Raw genomic sequence first — 16,545 nt, 5'->3', positions numbered from 1 at the left:
AACCAACCTATCACAATCCGTCCCCACCTGCATCCACCCATTGCTTTCCCAACTACCTCCCCCAGCCACGCTCCCACCTTCCTATTTATCTCTCAGCCCCACATTCCTGATGAAGGGCTTATGCCCAAAACATCGACTCTCCTGCTCCTCGGATGCTGCCTGACCTGCTGTGCTTTTTCCAGCACCACGCTTTTCGACTCAAACTTCAGTCTATTAAGCCTAAGGTACACAGTGGAGTACCTTCTGACAGATCTACAACTCTGTCTGATCAGGATATTGCCATTAATAGATTCACATAGACTTATGAGAAAGTAGAGCCAATCAGAATCAGCATTTTGAAACAATCAGCATAATTTTCCTATTCTTAACCAAGAATGATAAGATCACAATTATGATTGTTCACCATCACAGCTCACTCTATACACACTGAAGTCGGCACCTTCCTGTAATTTCTTTGACCTTTTAAATATCTCATTTCTGTGCTGAATAAACATATGCTGAACTCTGTATTTACACAGATCATTAGAATTTCATCTAGGAATGACAGTCTAATTTTCAGTGTCCTTAAACAATGATTCTCTTCTGAATTAAAATATATTTTCATCATAATTGAATGGTGGGTCACATGTTATAATTTTGTTTCTCCAGTAAATTACAAGTGTATAAAACAGAACAAAGTTACTAGTTTTATAAAAATATATTTTATAAGTCTGAACAATGCTTTAATGTATCTTGCTTTAATGTTAGTTCCACTGCACCTTGATGAATATACATTTTAGGACAGAGGAGAGTTGTTTTCTTGGAGTTTTGTGTGACTTCAGAATTGTCTCAGAGGCAGTGGAAGCATGGTCATTGACTATTTCTAAGGCTGAAGTAGATTGGAATTTGTTAAGCATGGGAATCAAAGATTATTGAGAGTAGATGGAATGTGAAATTTGAAACACAAACAACCATGATTGCAGTAAATGGCACAGCAGGGTTAAGGGGATGATTGGTCTACTTCTGCTCCTAATTCATATGTTTACACATTTTTCAATTTGATCATGGAATACAGTCACCATTTGGCATCACATTTATTGCCCATCATTAACTGCCCTGAAATAGGAGATGGCAAGTTGCCTTTTTGAAACATTCCAGTTCTTTGGATCTAGACATACTCTCAATGCTGTTAGGATAATTTCCAGAATATTGACCCAGTGACAGTGAGGGAATAGCATTATGATTCCATGTCAGCATGGTGTATGGTTTGGGAAGAAACTTACAATCACACCATCCCTATAGTGCAGAAACAGGCCACACTGATTCTCGAAGGAGCATTCCACCCAGACTGACTTCCCTACTCTATCCTGGCAGCCCTGCATTTCCCGTGACTAATCCACCTAACCTACACATACCTGGACACTATGGGCAATTTAGGATGAGTGTTCCACCTAAGCTGCACATCTTTGGATTATGGTTAGAAATCAGAGCATTCAGAGGAACCCCCACACAGACACTGGGAGAATATGCAAACTCCCCACAGTCACCTGAGGCTGGAATCAAACTTGGGTCCCAGGTGCTGTGAGGCAGCAGTGCTAACCACTGAGCCACCATACAAATGGTGGGATTTCCATGTATTTGCTGCTCTTGTTATTCTAGATGATAAAGGTCACAGTTTGGGAAGTGCTATGGAAGGAGTCTTGGTGAGTTACGTGATGCATCTGGTGGATGGTACACACTTCTGTCACTGGGAGTTGTGATAGTGATGGTTAGGGTGCCAATTGTATATGAATGCTTTGCCCTGGATGGTTCTAAGCTTGTGTTATTGAAGCTGTATTCATCTAAGCAAGTGGTGAACATTCTACCATACTCCTCGCTTGTTCCTGACAGATGGTGGACATGCATTACAGGAACAAGTGATGGGTTGGGGTGATGCTTAGATTCTCTTGTTGAAGATAACCATTGCCTCACATTTAAGTTACCAGTAATATATAGATCACATATCACCCCAAATGTGGTGGTTGTCCATATCTTGCTGAAAATGGGCACAGACTGCTTCAAAATCTGATTCATTGCAAATGTGGTGCAATCATCAGTGAACATTCCCACCTCTGACTTATGACAGAGGGAAGGTCCAATGATGAAGCAGCTGAAGACATGTGCCTAGGACACTACCCTGAGGAGCTAGGTATCTTGTGGCACAACTGTGGTGTCTCTATCCCTCAGCCAAAAGGCCTGAGTACAAGTTTCACCTGATCCAAAGGTATGTAATAACACATCTGAACATATCAATGAGAAAATATTTATCTGCAGTGATGTCCTGGGGCTAACATATCTGAGCTCCAACGACCACAACTTTGTGATAGGTATGACTCCAACTAGCAGGATTTTATCCTAGATTCCCACGGACTCCAATTTTATCAGGACCCACTGGTGTTTAATACTGCTTCAATGTCAAGGACAGTCACATTCACAAGCTGACAAGTTCAACTTGTGTCCATATTTGAAACAAGACTCCTTTGATGTCCAGCAGGTGATTGGCCCTGGCAGAATAACAAACTGAGTGCCAATAAGCAAGTTATTCCTTTGCAATATAGTTTCTTAGCACTATTTTATGATCTCTTCCATCATTTTGTTGGTCAAAAATAGATCAATACATCAGTAATAGGCTGGATTAGATTTGTCCTATATTTTGTATAAAGATGTACTCAGGTAATTTTCCACATTGTTGAGTAAATGCCAGTGTTGTAGATATACTGGAACAGCTTGTGCTTCAAACTAGTCCTACACTTAGCCAAGTTTGTAGTACTATTGCCAGAATGTTGTCAGGGCTCATAGACTTTGAAGTATCTGATGTCCTTAGCCATTTCTCGATATCATGTCAAATGAATTTGAATGGTTGAAGACTGATATCTGTGATGCTGGGAACCTCAGGAGATTGGGAAGATGGATCATTCAATCAATTTCTTTCACATATTTCAACCTCATCTTTCCAAGAGCACTGCACTCCCTCATCACTAAAGATGAGGATATTTGTGTAGCTTCCACCTCTGCCAATGAGTCATTTAACTGTTGTCCATCATTCATGACTTGCTGTGGGAGGACTTGAGCTTAGATCTTATCTGTTGGTTGTAGGATTGCTTAGCCCTATTTATTACCAACTACTTCTGCTGTTTGGTATGCAAGTAATTCTGTGTTATGGCTTCACCAAGTTAGCCTCTTGTTTTGAGTATGTATGGTGCTGTTTCTCACATACTCTCATACACTCTTCATTGAACCCTTATCACCAAGCCAGGAGATTCAATGGGAGATATGCCAGGCCATGAGGTTACAAGTTTCAGTTAAATACAATTTTGCTGCTAGTCCACAGTGCCTCATGGATGACCAGAATGGAGTTGCTACATCTGTTCAAAATATGATTCATTTAGCACAGTGGTTATGGCACAACATGATGAAGGATATTCTCATTGCGAAGACAGGACTCGATATCTACACAGATTGCTGGGTTGTTACTGCTACTGTTACGGACAGAAGCATTTGCAGCACATAGATCAGTAGAATTTTGCCGATTGCTCTTATCTTATTACTTTAGTTTGCTTCAACTATGTTTCAGTCAGTTGTATTGTTGCATCCAAGTTAGATCTAGGTGAATTAAGTCATAATGCATGAACCAGAGTAAAAAACCTTGGCTGATATTTCACTTGTGGGACTGATGGAGTGCTGCATTGTTGAAGGTACCATCTTTCAGCTATCATTTTGTCATTTGCAGGACTTTGCTGTATGCTAAGCTGATGGTCATATTTTCTGCAGCACAATAAATCCTACACTTCAAAGCACTTTGAGATGTATGTACAACTCAAAAAATCCATTAGGGTGACCAAGTTAAAGAGAAATTACAGTCAGTTTAAACGATGTGATTTACAGCAAAAACCATTTGGCGAAAACTACCTTTTGCAGTCTGACACAGCACCATCAGTGGACAACTCTGAAGTTCAATATTTTATCATAGAATCCCTACAGTGCGGAGACAGGTCATTTGGCCCAACAATCTACACCACCCCTCTGAATAGTATACTACCCAGACCCATTCCCCTACCCTATTACTCTACATTTACTCCAACTAATGCACCTAATCTGCACATCTTTGGACTCCAGGAAACTGGAGCGCCCGGAGGAAACCCTCTCAGACATGGGGAAAATGTACAAATTCCACACAGGCAGTTGCCAGAGGCTAGAATCAAACCCAGGTCCCTGGCGCTGTGAGACAGTGGTACTAACCACTGATGGAAACATTTATCATAGAAACTGAAATGTTCTACAAAATAGCCTATGATTAATAAGGCTGATTTTTTAAAATGAAAGTTTTATTCAGATTTTAAATATTTAACAGGTTATTGATCTATTACAAAGATACATAATAGATGATTATAAAATGCAATAAATCTACAGGCAGAAATTATTTAACAAGAATATAGAATCTACAATGTTGATCAATAACAACTGAAAAAAAAAAGACAGAAACGTCAAAGAAAAGGACAAAAAGATGAAAGAGCAGCTAAACCTTCTCAGGAAAATATCCCCACAGAAATATGTATTTTTGGTGGTGGTGGCATGCCTAACAATTGGCTGTTAAGCACAGAGATGCCAGTTTTCATAAGGAGATCAAAGTGTATCAACATTTCAAGTCACTAGTGTCAATCAAACCATGACCACACATTTCTGAATAAGCTTGGAAAATTCAGCACACAAAAAGAAGTTGCCACAGTCAACCAAAAACAGAGATTACTGGAGAAACTAGAGATCTGGTAGCATCTGTGGAAAGAAAACAGTTAATATTTTGAGGCTAGTGACACTTCTTTTGAACTGTTTTGAAGAAGGGTGTCTGGACTCGAAACGTTCTCCCTTTTCTGTCCACAAATGCTGCCAGGCTTCCTGAGTTTCTGCAGCAATTTAAGTTTTTGTTTGTTTCAGATCTCCATCGTCTGCAGTTCTTGGTTTCATTTTTGCCTTAGTCATAGTTAGTTTGATAGCTGACAACTTATGCCACTCAGATTTCACACTAATTTGAGGCTTAAAAACACAAAAGGAACAATTTTGCTTAGTCAGTAGAGTGTGGACGTCACCATAACCTATTACCTTAAAACAAAGTAGTTCGCCACAGGTAATGAAGAACAATAGGCATCTCTCTCCATACAGGGAGAGAAGGACAAACAGACAGACAATTGATTTAAGATAGCTTGAGGCACACCACTGTTCGAGGATTGGGCATGATGATGAAATGGGGTTGCATGAACTATCACAGCTGGTACAGGGAGGAAGTCAATATTACTGACATCATTCTGCAACACTCTCTAGCAATATTGTCAGCTGAATTAACCAACCCCCAAATCTTGTTATAATTTCACAGGAAGTGAGAACCACATCAAAAAATGACTCTAGATCAAGGTGTGCCAGTAAATCAGTCTTAAACAATTGTGTGCAAGTCTAAGGAGGCCTGAGCAAGGGTTTGAATTAAAATAGTTTCCTCGATTCCTCTTTCACTCAGGTTGAACTGCACATTTTTTGCAAAACCTTGCCTATTTCCAGATTCCATTCTCCAGGCAACAGAACAGCCTTTTAATTTATTTTCAGTTTTTTTTTAAAAAGACATGTCAACTTCAATCAGGAGAGGTAAAAGCAACTGGTGCATGCATTAATTAACTGGCATAAAATGTGCTATGACCAAACTACCCAATATTACAACTTGAACTTTTCCTAAAAGCAATATAATCCAGGACAGCAGATAGCCAAAATTGCCAGCTTCGCAAACCAACTGTGAATTGTATAGGCACTGAGTTGGCGATTGAAAAGCATCTTGGGCATAAGCAGAATTCTTCAACTTGCAAGCAGAGAATGAATAAAAGGTAATGAAAAATTTGCTCCAAAGCCAGTTCCTAAGGTTTTTATGGTTGACAACCTTCATAATGGCAACTGAAAGCATTTAGTGGTCAGTGAGGACACAAGCTGCAGTTATTTGAAATGTGTATTTGAATTGAATGATTGAGCTGAGCTAGTTGAAAGCAACATTTGATACAGATAACCTAAACGACCAGCCTTTTCACTGACTACAGCTTTGAGATGTCGTGTAGTGGTTGTTTGTATAAAAACAGTTTTTAAAACTATACCTCTATGTCTGGTTTAGATTTGATTTATTAAACTCCTAGACTTCAACAGTCTTTGAAATTGAGTTTTACACATAATTGATATCAAGCACATGTCTGATAATGCAGTGATACTTAAGCTAGGCTCAATTCCACAAATGCTTAATCTAACTGAGTTCGAGAATTCTGCAATTTACAGCTAACCTCAGATTTGTACTCCCAAACAAGTGTGAGGGTCAATAGTTCACAACATTTATATTTGTATTATTTAAATTGTTCAAGCATTTTGTTAGATTAAGAAAGTGTCAGACAAAGGTTAAACAATGAAAGAGACAAACATTTTGCATAATTTATGATCATTTTACATCACAAAGCTATATACAAGTATCACATTCCAATACAAAGAATACTTAATTAAATATTTTATAGTGCAAATTTCATTTTTAAAAAACACCAAATTTAAATGTTTACTGTTAGTGCGAATATTTGCTAATTCATCATCGAATAAATTCATTATCAAGAGTGATGTGATTTCCAGGAACCAGAAGATGACCTGTACAAACGATATAATTGTGAGAAAATGTTTTATAAAATTGAGATTTAACATTTTGTAGTCAAAATGTTTGAACAGTTTCAGAAAATTATATAGTCACAATTTTAAAAAGAAAAACATCTCCAATTCTAACCAGCTTTTTAAAAAATATTCTACATAAAACTTAAGTTAAGCAACTTTTAAATCAAAGAGTGATGATTTAGACCACCTGCCTACATGTGCCATGACTCAGTTGCAAATATTCTCACCTTGGAGTCAGGATTGCAGAATCAAGTCCAACTCCACAGGTTTAAGCACAAACTTATTTCTGAAAAGCTAATACAGTTACTAAAGAGCTGCTGCACTGCAAAAAGGTATCATCTTTCAGATCAAGTGTTAAACAAAAGCTCCATATATGTTCTCAAATAGATTTAAAGGATCTCATGGCACTAATACAAAGATGAGTTTGCCTTGCATCCGGACAACCCTCAATCAGTATCATTAAAACAGATCGTTTGGTTATTATCACATTGCTACTTGTAGTGCTTTGCAGTGTGCAAATTGGACCATTTCCTATATTATAACATTGCATAAAGTACTTAATTGATTGTACATAAAGCCCTTTTGAACATCCAAGAGTTGTGTAACATGTTACAACTAGTCAAACGTTTTCAATGTTAGTCCATGTTAACTTGATAGACAATATACTTATTACAGCCATCATTTTCAATATGCATTTCACATAATTTTTTATATTCAAAGTCAACAAATCATTAATTACTAAAGAACTGAAGATTTTAATTCAAAAACGAGAATGGAAAAATAGTCATATCAATCACTAAGTTTATTTTAACATTTAAGCTCAATATGGCAGTTATTTACAATTTCTTGGCATGTTGATAACAAACAACAGATTTCTCGACAATCTCAAAATGACAAAACTCACTTTTGAGTCCCGACTATTGCATGTTATAGTTTTAAGATTAGATTCTCTGCAGTGTGGAAACAGGCCCTTCAGCCCAACCAGTCCACGCTGACCCTCCAAAGAGTAACCCACCCAGATCCATTTCCCTCTGACTAATGCACCTAGCACCATGGGCAACTTAGCATGGCCAATTCACCTGACCTGCACATCTTTGGACTGTGGGATGAAACCGGAACACCCGGAGGAAACCCACGCAGACACAGGGAGAATGTGCAAACTCCACACAGTCACCTGAGGCTGGAATCGAACCTGGGTCCCTGGTGCTGTGAGACAGCAGTGTTAACTGCTGTGCCACCCACGAAACAATTTTGGGAAACAATTTTCCAAGCCCAACTTCTACCCAGAATACTGGCTTACACATCTTAAATTGAAAGATCTTTGGAAAGCAGAAGATATCATCTTTAGTCCATCTCATACATGTCTCCAAAAGAGAATGAACTTGGAATTTTTATGATACCTTTCACACTATGTCACCTATGAAGAGGAGGTTCTTGTATACAGATTACCAGGAGAAGATCTAATGCAACAGCTCAAAATAACTATTGCATTAGTCCTGCATTCTTCCAAAAGACATTAGAGTATTACTTACCCTGGATAAGGGGGTGGAGGTGCATCATATTGTCCAGTTGCCACAAGAGCCTGTTCATAGGAAGGTAGAGCTGACTCTGCATCTGTTGTAAACGGCACAGGATTCATACAGGTTTCCTCAATCCGCCTGATAAAACAAGGCAATTAATAAGCCCTCATAAGCAAACAGTGGATTATTTTCTCTAGGAATGGCGCAATCACTGGATATAGAAATGTTCAATTTCAAATAAAAGCTCAGGTAGGAAAATACAGTAAAGACAAGTAGTACACAAATGAAAATTGATTAACAGAAGGTGAAAAATAATTAAAATCTGTCCACAATGCTTGGCCAACCAGGCACACTTAAGGAGATGAGACTCATGAAAGTCCACATTTATAGCCAAGTTGCCACAGCAAGTCAGGATTTCTCTTATATACAAGAAAAAATAAACAGTAAAAAAGGTGCAATATATGTACAAGTTTCAACATTCATGAAAATAGTAAGCATTAGTGGGCTATATATACTACACCAAAGTGATACCAAACAGGTTGGTTTGACTAAGTGTTTTCATCAGAGTTTTCTATCAGCAAAGTATTGGTATTTGCTGCTGACTGTACAAGGCAAACCTAACTGGCACATAAAGCATTTATACAGCAGAGCCTTATGTCAAAGCAAACAGCAAGATGTCCATTGCGATGTCGTTATCGATTGTAGTTTTGTCAGCAATCAGAATAATCCCAGAGGTCAGTCTTATGCTGATATACAAACTTATACAGTTTTAGAAAAGATTTGAAATAGTTCTTTTCTTGTACTTAAATAAATCCATACAAGTTGTGGGTGAATCTGCAAAATTCTTCAACTACTAGCTCCTGTTGCTAAGAATTGGAATGGTAAGACCAACGTGCAGGCTTCTCCTCCAAAACATATAGATTTTAGCTCAAGTCAAATTATTGGAACTTTGTTGTTGCTATTGTGCTGATCAATAGAAGCAAACATATCAGCATCCACCACTATGGAGGAAGGAAGTACAAGCCATTATTGCAAAATACACTGTGCATAATATACTGCACAAAATTATAGAAATTGCTCAGAGTAAATCTGATTTGATGAAAGTCAATTGTTGAGCTGAGTTTAAGAGATATTTTTAAGAAGTGTGAAAACCAGATGTTGTTTTAGAACTGAGCAGTTTGTAACATAACTTCAAGTCAACTGAGAGATGGAGCTGATAATTAGGTTCAAAGCCACTTTGATACACATAACAAGAACAAGATATCATCCCCACAAAATTTATTACCTACACAAGTTACTTAGGGGAGATTATACTCAGCCATATTGGAAATAATCATTTGTCAAGCAGGGTCAAAATATTTTACTTGCTGCTCACCATGAGTAAATCAAAACTCTGCAGGCCTATAATCTGGATCTGCAATTGGAATCCCTGCAACAAGATAATTGCACCCTTTCATGATCTCGGTTTCCTGTGGTTTTCTTGTCACAGAATTCAACAATGGCAAACAATCTCACTTTAGGTTGTTTGTCAAGCTGCCTGTAACCACTTGAGGTTAAAAGTTAACATGCTCTCTATAGGTAAAAACTAATTTCCTTAGGTAACAACTTTCAATTTCAGTGATAACTTCCATCAAGCCTTATTTTCCCAGCCCCTTCTTCTATCATACGACTAAATAGCTTACTTGAAGGTTTTGATACGGGTTGAAGGATGAACCCTATCTGAAAATTGGAAGTATAACAGACTTGAAGACCGAAGAGATTAAGGCATAGGAGTTGAAGTAGGCCATTTAGAACACTGAATGGCAGAGCAGACTCAATGAGATCCTGACTGATCTAGTGATCCTCAACTTCACTTTCCTACCTTTTACCCATAAACCTGACAATACCGGTTAAAAGGTCTGTCTATCTCAACCTTAATTATACAGTCATTTCTTCTTTAGCACGTTATTTGCATTCCTGTGTGACCCTGCACTTTTCAAGAATTGCACAATACAAATAACAAAGCGTTGGCGACGCAATTGCACTAAAGCCAACATGCGTTTTAAAATTTTACATTTTAGAAACAGCATCCTCTATTCGTCAATTGTGTTACAGCAAATTCACATTGATGAAACATGTGTTATAGCAGAACGACCTGGACTTTATAACCTCGCCTCTACAAATCTCTGTGGTAAAGATTGGAATTTATACAGATATTTTCACAATCAATTGATGTCACAAAGTACTTCATAGCCAATGAGGTACAAATGTAATCACTAATTTAAAAAAAACATCTAAAGAATGTAGACATGGGCAGGGCCAACAATTATTGTTCATCCTTACTTCTGAGGGGATGGCTCATAGCCTTAATATTACAGCTTACAACAGTGCTGCAATGTATAAAACAGCCTCCCTTTGTGCTGTAGCCATTCTATTAGAAAGTGCTTTTTCACACAAATAATAATGTAAATCAACCCCAGTAGGATGCACATGCTAGTAGACAACTGTTCTTTGCCTCATTGGGATATGTTTGTCATGAGTCATGAGCTACTTTCTCAAACATCTGGCATTGTTCATCAACTGCCTTCTTTGCTGAATTCCTTTCCCAGCCAATTCTGCCTTCACCCCTTTATAATTACTCTTATAAAAGGTTAGCCCAGTTGTTTCAGATTCAAGTTCCTCACTCTCAAACTGAATGTTATGGTAACTATTTCCTCGGGGATATTTTAATCTGAAACAATTTATTAAACCTGTTTCATTACACATTCCCAGATCCAAATAGTCTGATCCCTGGATCAATATACACATACTGTTCGCAGAAACTATCCCAAATACACTATGAATTCTTAATTTCCACTCCTATCAATTTATATTTCCAGTCTACAAAAATTAAAGTTATCTATAATTAATACGTTGTCTTTCTTTTTTACCTGCCTTCTGTTCCCTGATTCTATATCTGCTCTAAATATAGCTCCTGTCAGAATCATAAAATCACAAATCCCTATAGCATGGAAACAGGCACTTCGGTCCAACAAGTCCACATCATCCCTCTCAACAGTAACCCACCCAGACCCATTCCCCTACCTTATATTTACCCCTAACTAATCTACACATCCCTGAACATTATGGGCAATTTAGCATGGGCAATTCACCTAACCTGCACACCTATGGATTGTGGGAAGAAGCCAGAGAACCTGGGGGGAAACCCACACAGACACAGGGAGAATGTCAGTGTGGGGTTTGCACAGTCGCCCGAGGTTAGAATCGAACCTGAATCCCTGGCGCCGTGAGGCAGCAGTGCTAACCACTGAGCCACCTGGTCCTGTCAACTACTCCCACCAGTGTCTCTTTCCCTTTATTATTACTTTCATCCACATGGATTCTACATCTTCTGATCGATGATCAGTTTTCTATTGCATTAATTCCATTCTATATTAAAATGCCACCCTGCCACATTTTCCTTCTCTCCGTCTTCTCAAAAAGGCACATACCGTTGTACGTTTACAACCAAGTTTTGATGTCCTTGTAATGGCTGTAAGATAATAGCCACTCACCTTTATTCATGCCATAAATTCTGCAAGTATATTAAGGGAAAGAGAGTAACTGGGGAGAGAATAGGGCTTCTTAAGGATCAATGTGGCTGTCTATGTGTTGAACCACAGGAAATGCGTAGGATACGAAATGACTTTCATATCAGTATTTACTGTGGAGAAGTACAAGGAAATGAGGGAACTTGGGAAATAAAGTGATTTCTTGAAAATAGTTCATTTTACAGAAGAGGAGGTGCCAGGATCAGATCAGGTTTTCCCAGAACATTATGGGAAGCTGGCAAGAGAATGCTGGGCCCTTTGCTGAGATATGTATATCAATGACAGCTGGGGGGAAGGTGCGATAAGACTGGAGGTTGACTACTGTGGTGCCATTATTTAAGAAATGCGGTAAGGAAAGCCAGGGAATTACAGACCAGCGAGTAAGCTGTTGAATGGGATTCTGAGGGACAAGATCTATATGCATTTGGAGAGACAAGGACTGACTAGAGATAGTTAACATGGCTTTGTGCATGGGAAATCATGTCTCACTAACTTGATTGAGGTTTTTGAAGAGTTGACAAAGAAGACTGATGATGGCAATGCGGTAAGACATTGTCTATATTGACTTCAGCAAAGCATTCAACAAGGCTGCGCATGGCGGACGGGTTAGTAAGGTTATATCACAGAAGGAACTAGCCAATTGGACAAGGTAGGAGACAGAGAGTGATGGTACAGAGTTGTTTATCAGACTGAAGGTATGTCACCAGCAGTGTGCCTCAAGGATTGGTACTGGTCCACTGCTTTTCATCATTTATATAAAATGATTTGGATGTGAATATAGGAAGCATGATTAGTAAGTTTGCAGATGACAGCAGATGGTGGTGTAGTGGACAGTGAAGATTATCATCACAGAGTACACTGGAACCTTGATCTGATGGACCAATGGACTGCGGAGTGGCAGATGGAGTTTATTTTAGATAAATGTGAGGTGTTGCATTTTGTTGTAAACCAGGGCAGGACTTACACAGTTAATGGTGGGTCCATGGGGGAATGTTGTCAAACTAAGAGACATGGGGGTGCAGGTGCATAGTTCCTTGAAAGTGGAGTCCCAGATAGCTAGGGTGGTGAATAAGACATCTGGCATCCTTGCCTTCATTGGTCAGAACATTGAGTATAGCAGTCAGGACATAATGTTATCGTGTACAGGACATTGGTTAGGCCACTTTTAGAACACTGCTTCTAATTCTGGCCACTCTTCTTATAGGGAGGATGTTGTTAAACTTGAGAGGATGCAGAAAAGATTTATAAAGGATGTTGCTGGGACTGGAGGATTTGAGTTATAGGGAAAGGCCAAAAAGGCTAGTTTTTGTTTTCTTTCCTGGAGCATTAGAAGCTCAAGGACATGGATAGGATGAGTAGCCAAGGTCTTTTTATTAGGTTTGGGAAAAAAAAAAGAGTCCAAATCTAGAGGGCATAGGTTTAAGGAGAGATCCTCGGATGCTGCCTGACCTGCTGTGCTTTTCCAGTGCCATACTTTGAGTGACTCTCCAGCATTTGCAGTCCTCACTTTCTCCTAGTTATAGGGATATGGGCCAAATGCTGGAAAAATGAGACTAGGTCAGAATGGGATGTCTGGTCAGTGTGGATGGGTTGGACCTAAGGGTCTGTTTCATTGCTGTACTACTAACATTAATTCATTTAGTTTGTTCAGAATACTATATACATTTAAGAAAGCTGTTAATTTTTGACCTCTTTTTAAAAAAACATTTGTACATGCTCTATCTTTTCCTGTCCTACTCGAGGTATCAAGACCTAAACAGCTGCCCTGCAATGCCACCATATCCTTTTTTGTAAACCTACACATTCTCTAATTAGTTTAATGCCCTTGCTAGAGTGCTAATTATTCAATTTACCAACGCATTGGTCCCAGTATAGTTCAAGTGAAGCCTAATCCACCAAAACTACTCCCTTCACCCCTGTCGTAGTACTAGTGCCCCAAAAACTGAAACCCAATCCATCCACCAACCACACGATGTATACAATCTATCCAATGCCAGTTTGCAGTTTGTTAGTGATTCAAGTCCTGTTGATGTCTCACCCCCTCAGCAACTTCCCAAATATCCAATGTCTGTTATGATGATTTGGAACGTGCTACTTCAAGGGACAGTGGAAACAAACTGAAAAGTAACTTCCTACGGCTAATCCACCTAACCTGCCCATCTTTGGGCTGTGAGAGGAAACCAGAGCACACAACTGATACCCACACAAACATGGGGAGCACATGCAAACTCCACACAGTGACCTCAGGCTGGAATTGATCCCAGTGCCTGATGCTGAGGCAGTTGTGCTAACAACGTAGCCATCATGCCACCCATACTGCATTCAGTCCTCCCTGTTAGCAAGCAAACTCCAAAACTTAAAAGTTATGAACTATGATTTTATTGTTTGAAAAGGTAGATGGAGATGATGCACCACCTAGTGGTTAAACAGTGGTATAGTCATGATCCTTAGTGGGTAAAGCTCAAAAAAAATTCTCCTTTCCCTTTTCAGGTGTAATCTTCATAAGAATTTAAGTTAATCTGCCTTTTCTTCTTTATTGATGTGAATCATCCTGCTGTGGTATTTCTAGAAATTTCTATTGAAAGCTTCAAAAGAACTTTTGAAGTTCTCTACCCTAGATAAATGCAAAGACTCATGACTTTCAGACAGAAGATCCTTCCTCTTTCTTAAATGGGTGACCTCTTATTTCTGAAATCAAACCCCCAGAATTGTGGATTAAAGACAGACTTGGCCACAATTCCTTGATCTAAGCATTAACATTTCAGATTTCACACAAATGTATGGATGGCCTCACTGACTGAAACATTTCAGTTTACTAATGCTCTTACAGTTCTCAGAAACGTACACATATCACAATAGGACAAAGCAAATATGAAATCAAAAACATTTTCATGCTAATTTTTCAAACAGACATTGCACATGTGTATACATAAAGGATAAAGTATATGTAAATATGTCAAAACCTACCTTGCACTACTTCGATCTTTGTGTCTCCGCTGCTTGCAGTAATACCAGATAAAGAACACCAATAGAATTAAAAATAACACAGTGCCAAAGAACGCAGTCAGAATTGTAGTTATATCAGTTGTAATGCCTGAAAAAGGAGGGGCAAATAAGTAATATTAGCAATATTGAGTTTTATTTCATTTTACGTCCTCTTTTTCACAACAACTACGCAAGATTGCCATTATGAGCTATAAGACCTCTCCTCTTGGTATGCTCCAGTGATTAATACAAGCTATGATCCTTTTATTCTTAGACAGAGGTGAAAATGTCAATACTTGGTCCATTAGACCAATGCAGTACTATTTGTTTGCAGATAGCTTGAGGCACTAAAATAAAAAACATGAAATATGGGCATTACTGGTAAAGCTGCCAATTATGTTCCAGGTGTCATTGAGCTGTCTTCCTGAATTACTCCTGTCTGTGTGAAGATTATTCTCTTATGATGGTGTTGAATAGGCAGTTCCAAGATTTTGACCAAGAAAGGATTATTGGAGAACTGGGTAGGATAGTGTCCAAAAGCTGATGGTGTGTCACATGGACTAATAGCCCTTCCATGCACCTGATGCCCTTGTCTTTCCAAATGTAGTAGGCAGTGTGTTTCAGTTGGACTGCCTTATTTGGTTTATTTTTCAGAGTTCAAAAATGTTCTTGCATGTTGTTCAATTCAAATAAAACTATAAAAAACATGCGCACTCAATCAGGAAGTAGCAAGATAATAAAATTCAAACCTATAGTGTCTTACAGTATGGAAACAACTCAACTGTGCTGATCAAACATCCCAATCTGACCTGGTCCCATTTGCCAGCACTTGGCACCATGTCCCTCTAAACAATTCCTATTCATACACCCACATCTGGATGCCTTTTAAATGTTGGAATTGCACCCAGCCTCCCCCACTTCCTCTGGCTGCTCATTCCAGATACACACCACCCTCTTGTGAAAAAGTTACCCTTCAGATCCTTTTTAATTTTTTCTTCTCTCACCGTAAACCTATATCCCTAGGAATAAAGACTATTCACCCTATCCATGCACCTCATGATTTTATAAACCTCTATAAGGCTTATAAACCTCAGACTCAAAATGTTTCAGAAAAAATGCCCCAGCTCATTCACCCTCTCCCAATAGTTCAAACCCTCCAGTCCCAGCAACATCCTTGTAAATGTTTTCTGCATCCTCTCAAGGTTAACATGGGTGCCCAAAATTGTACACAGTATTCCAATAGTAGCCTCACCAATGTCCTGGACAGCTACAACATGACGTCTCAGTTATTACACACAATGTTCTAACCAATGAAAGAAAGCGTGCCAAACGCTTCTTCGCATTCAGTCTACCTGTGACTCCACTTTTAAGGAACTATGCACCTGCACCCCTTTAAGTCTCTTTGTTTGGCAACACTCCCCAGGGCCTACCATTTATTCAAGGGAAACTAAATATGGGCAACAATTGATGGCTCTATCAGTGATGCATACATCTCTGAATGTTAATTTTTTTTGTTCAAATTCAAACTGTCAGAGTACAGATTCAGGTTCTCCTGATGGCTCAAGACATTTAGCCATCATGTAGCAATACACCAAAGAGGCATCAGCTGTGGAACACATTGCGTTAAGTGATGTCAGTCAAGAAGATGATCAATGCCATACAATTAACTTCAACATCCTCAGATTAAACACCAGAGCAATTAGCTTGGCCACTATCCAGTGGATCTTGCGAGAAACAAGAACATCAGGGAAGACTATGGTCAAGCTAATTGATTTTGG

General features: G+C 38.8%; 1 protein-coding gene and 1 long non-coding RNA gene across 4 annotated transcripts in view; one reads left to right on the top strand and one right to left on the bottom strand.

Moving 5' to 3' along the window:
- LOC140493765 (uncharacterized) overlaps positions 1-16,545 on the top strand; it is a 145,497-nt gene that overhangs the window by 75,187 nt on the left and 53,765 nt on the right. The window lies entirely within an intron of this gene.
- Positions 4,323-16,545, bottom strand: part of prrg4 (proline rich Gla (G-carboxyglutamic acid) 4 (transmembrane)) — a 38,966-nt gene continuing 26,743 nt past the window's right edge. The window contains exons 5-7 of the mRNA XM_072592618.1: positions 14,750-14,876; positions 8,226-8,351; positions 4,323-6,672 (exon numbers count right to left, since the gene is read on the bottom strand). Coding sequence (XP_072448719.1) covers positions 6,636-6,672; positions 8,226-8,351; positions 14,750-14,876 — 290 coding nt within the window. The 3' untranslated portion in view covers positions 4,323-6,635. The remainder of the gene's footprint in view (positions 6,673-8,225; positions 8,352-14,749; positions 14,877-16,545) is intronic.

This window comes from Chiloscyllium punctatum, chromosome 22, assembly GCF_047496795.1.
Source record: "Chiloscyllium punctatum isolate Juve2018m chromosome 22, sChiPun1.3, whole genome shotgun sequence".
Classification (NCBI taxonomy): domain Eukaryota; kingdom Metazoa; phylum Chordata; class Chondrichthyes; order Orectolobiformes; family Hemiscylliidae; genus Chiloscyllium; species Chiloscyllium punctatum.
Note: the sequence above shows the minus strand (reverse complement) of the source record. Positions and strands in the feature narration are given on the sequence as shown.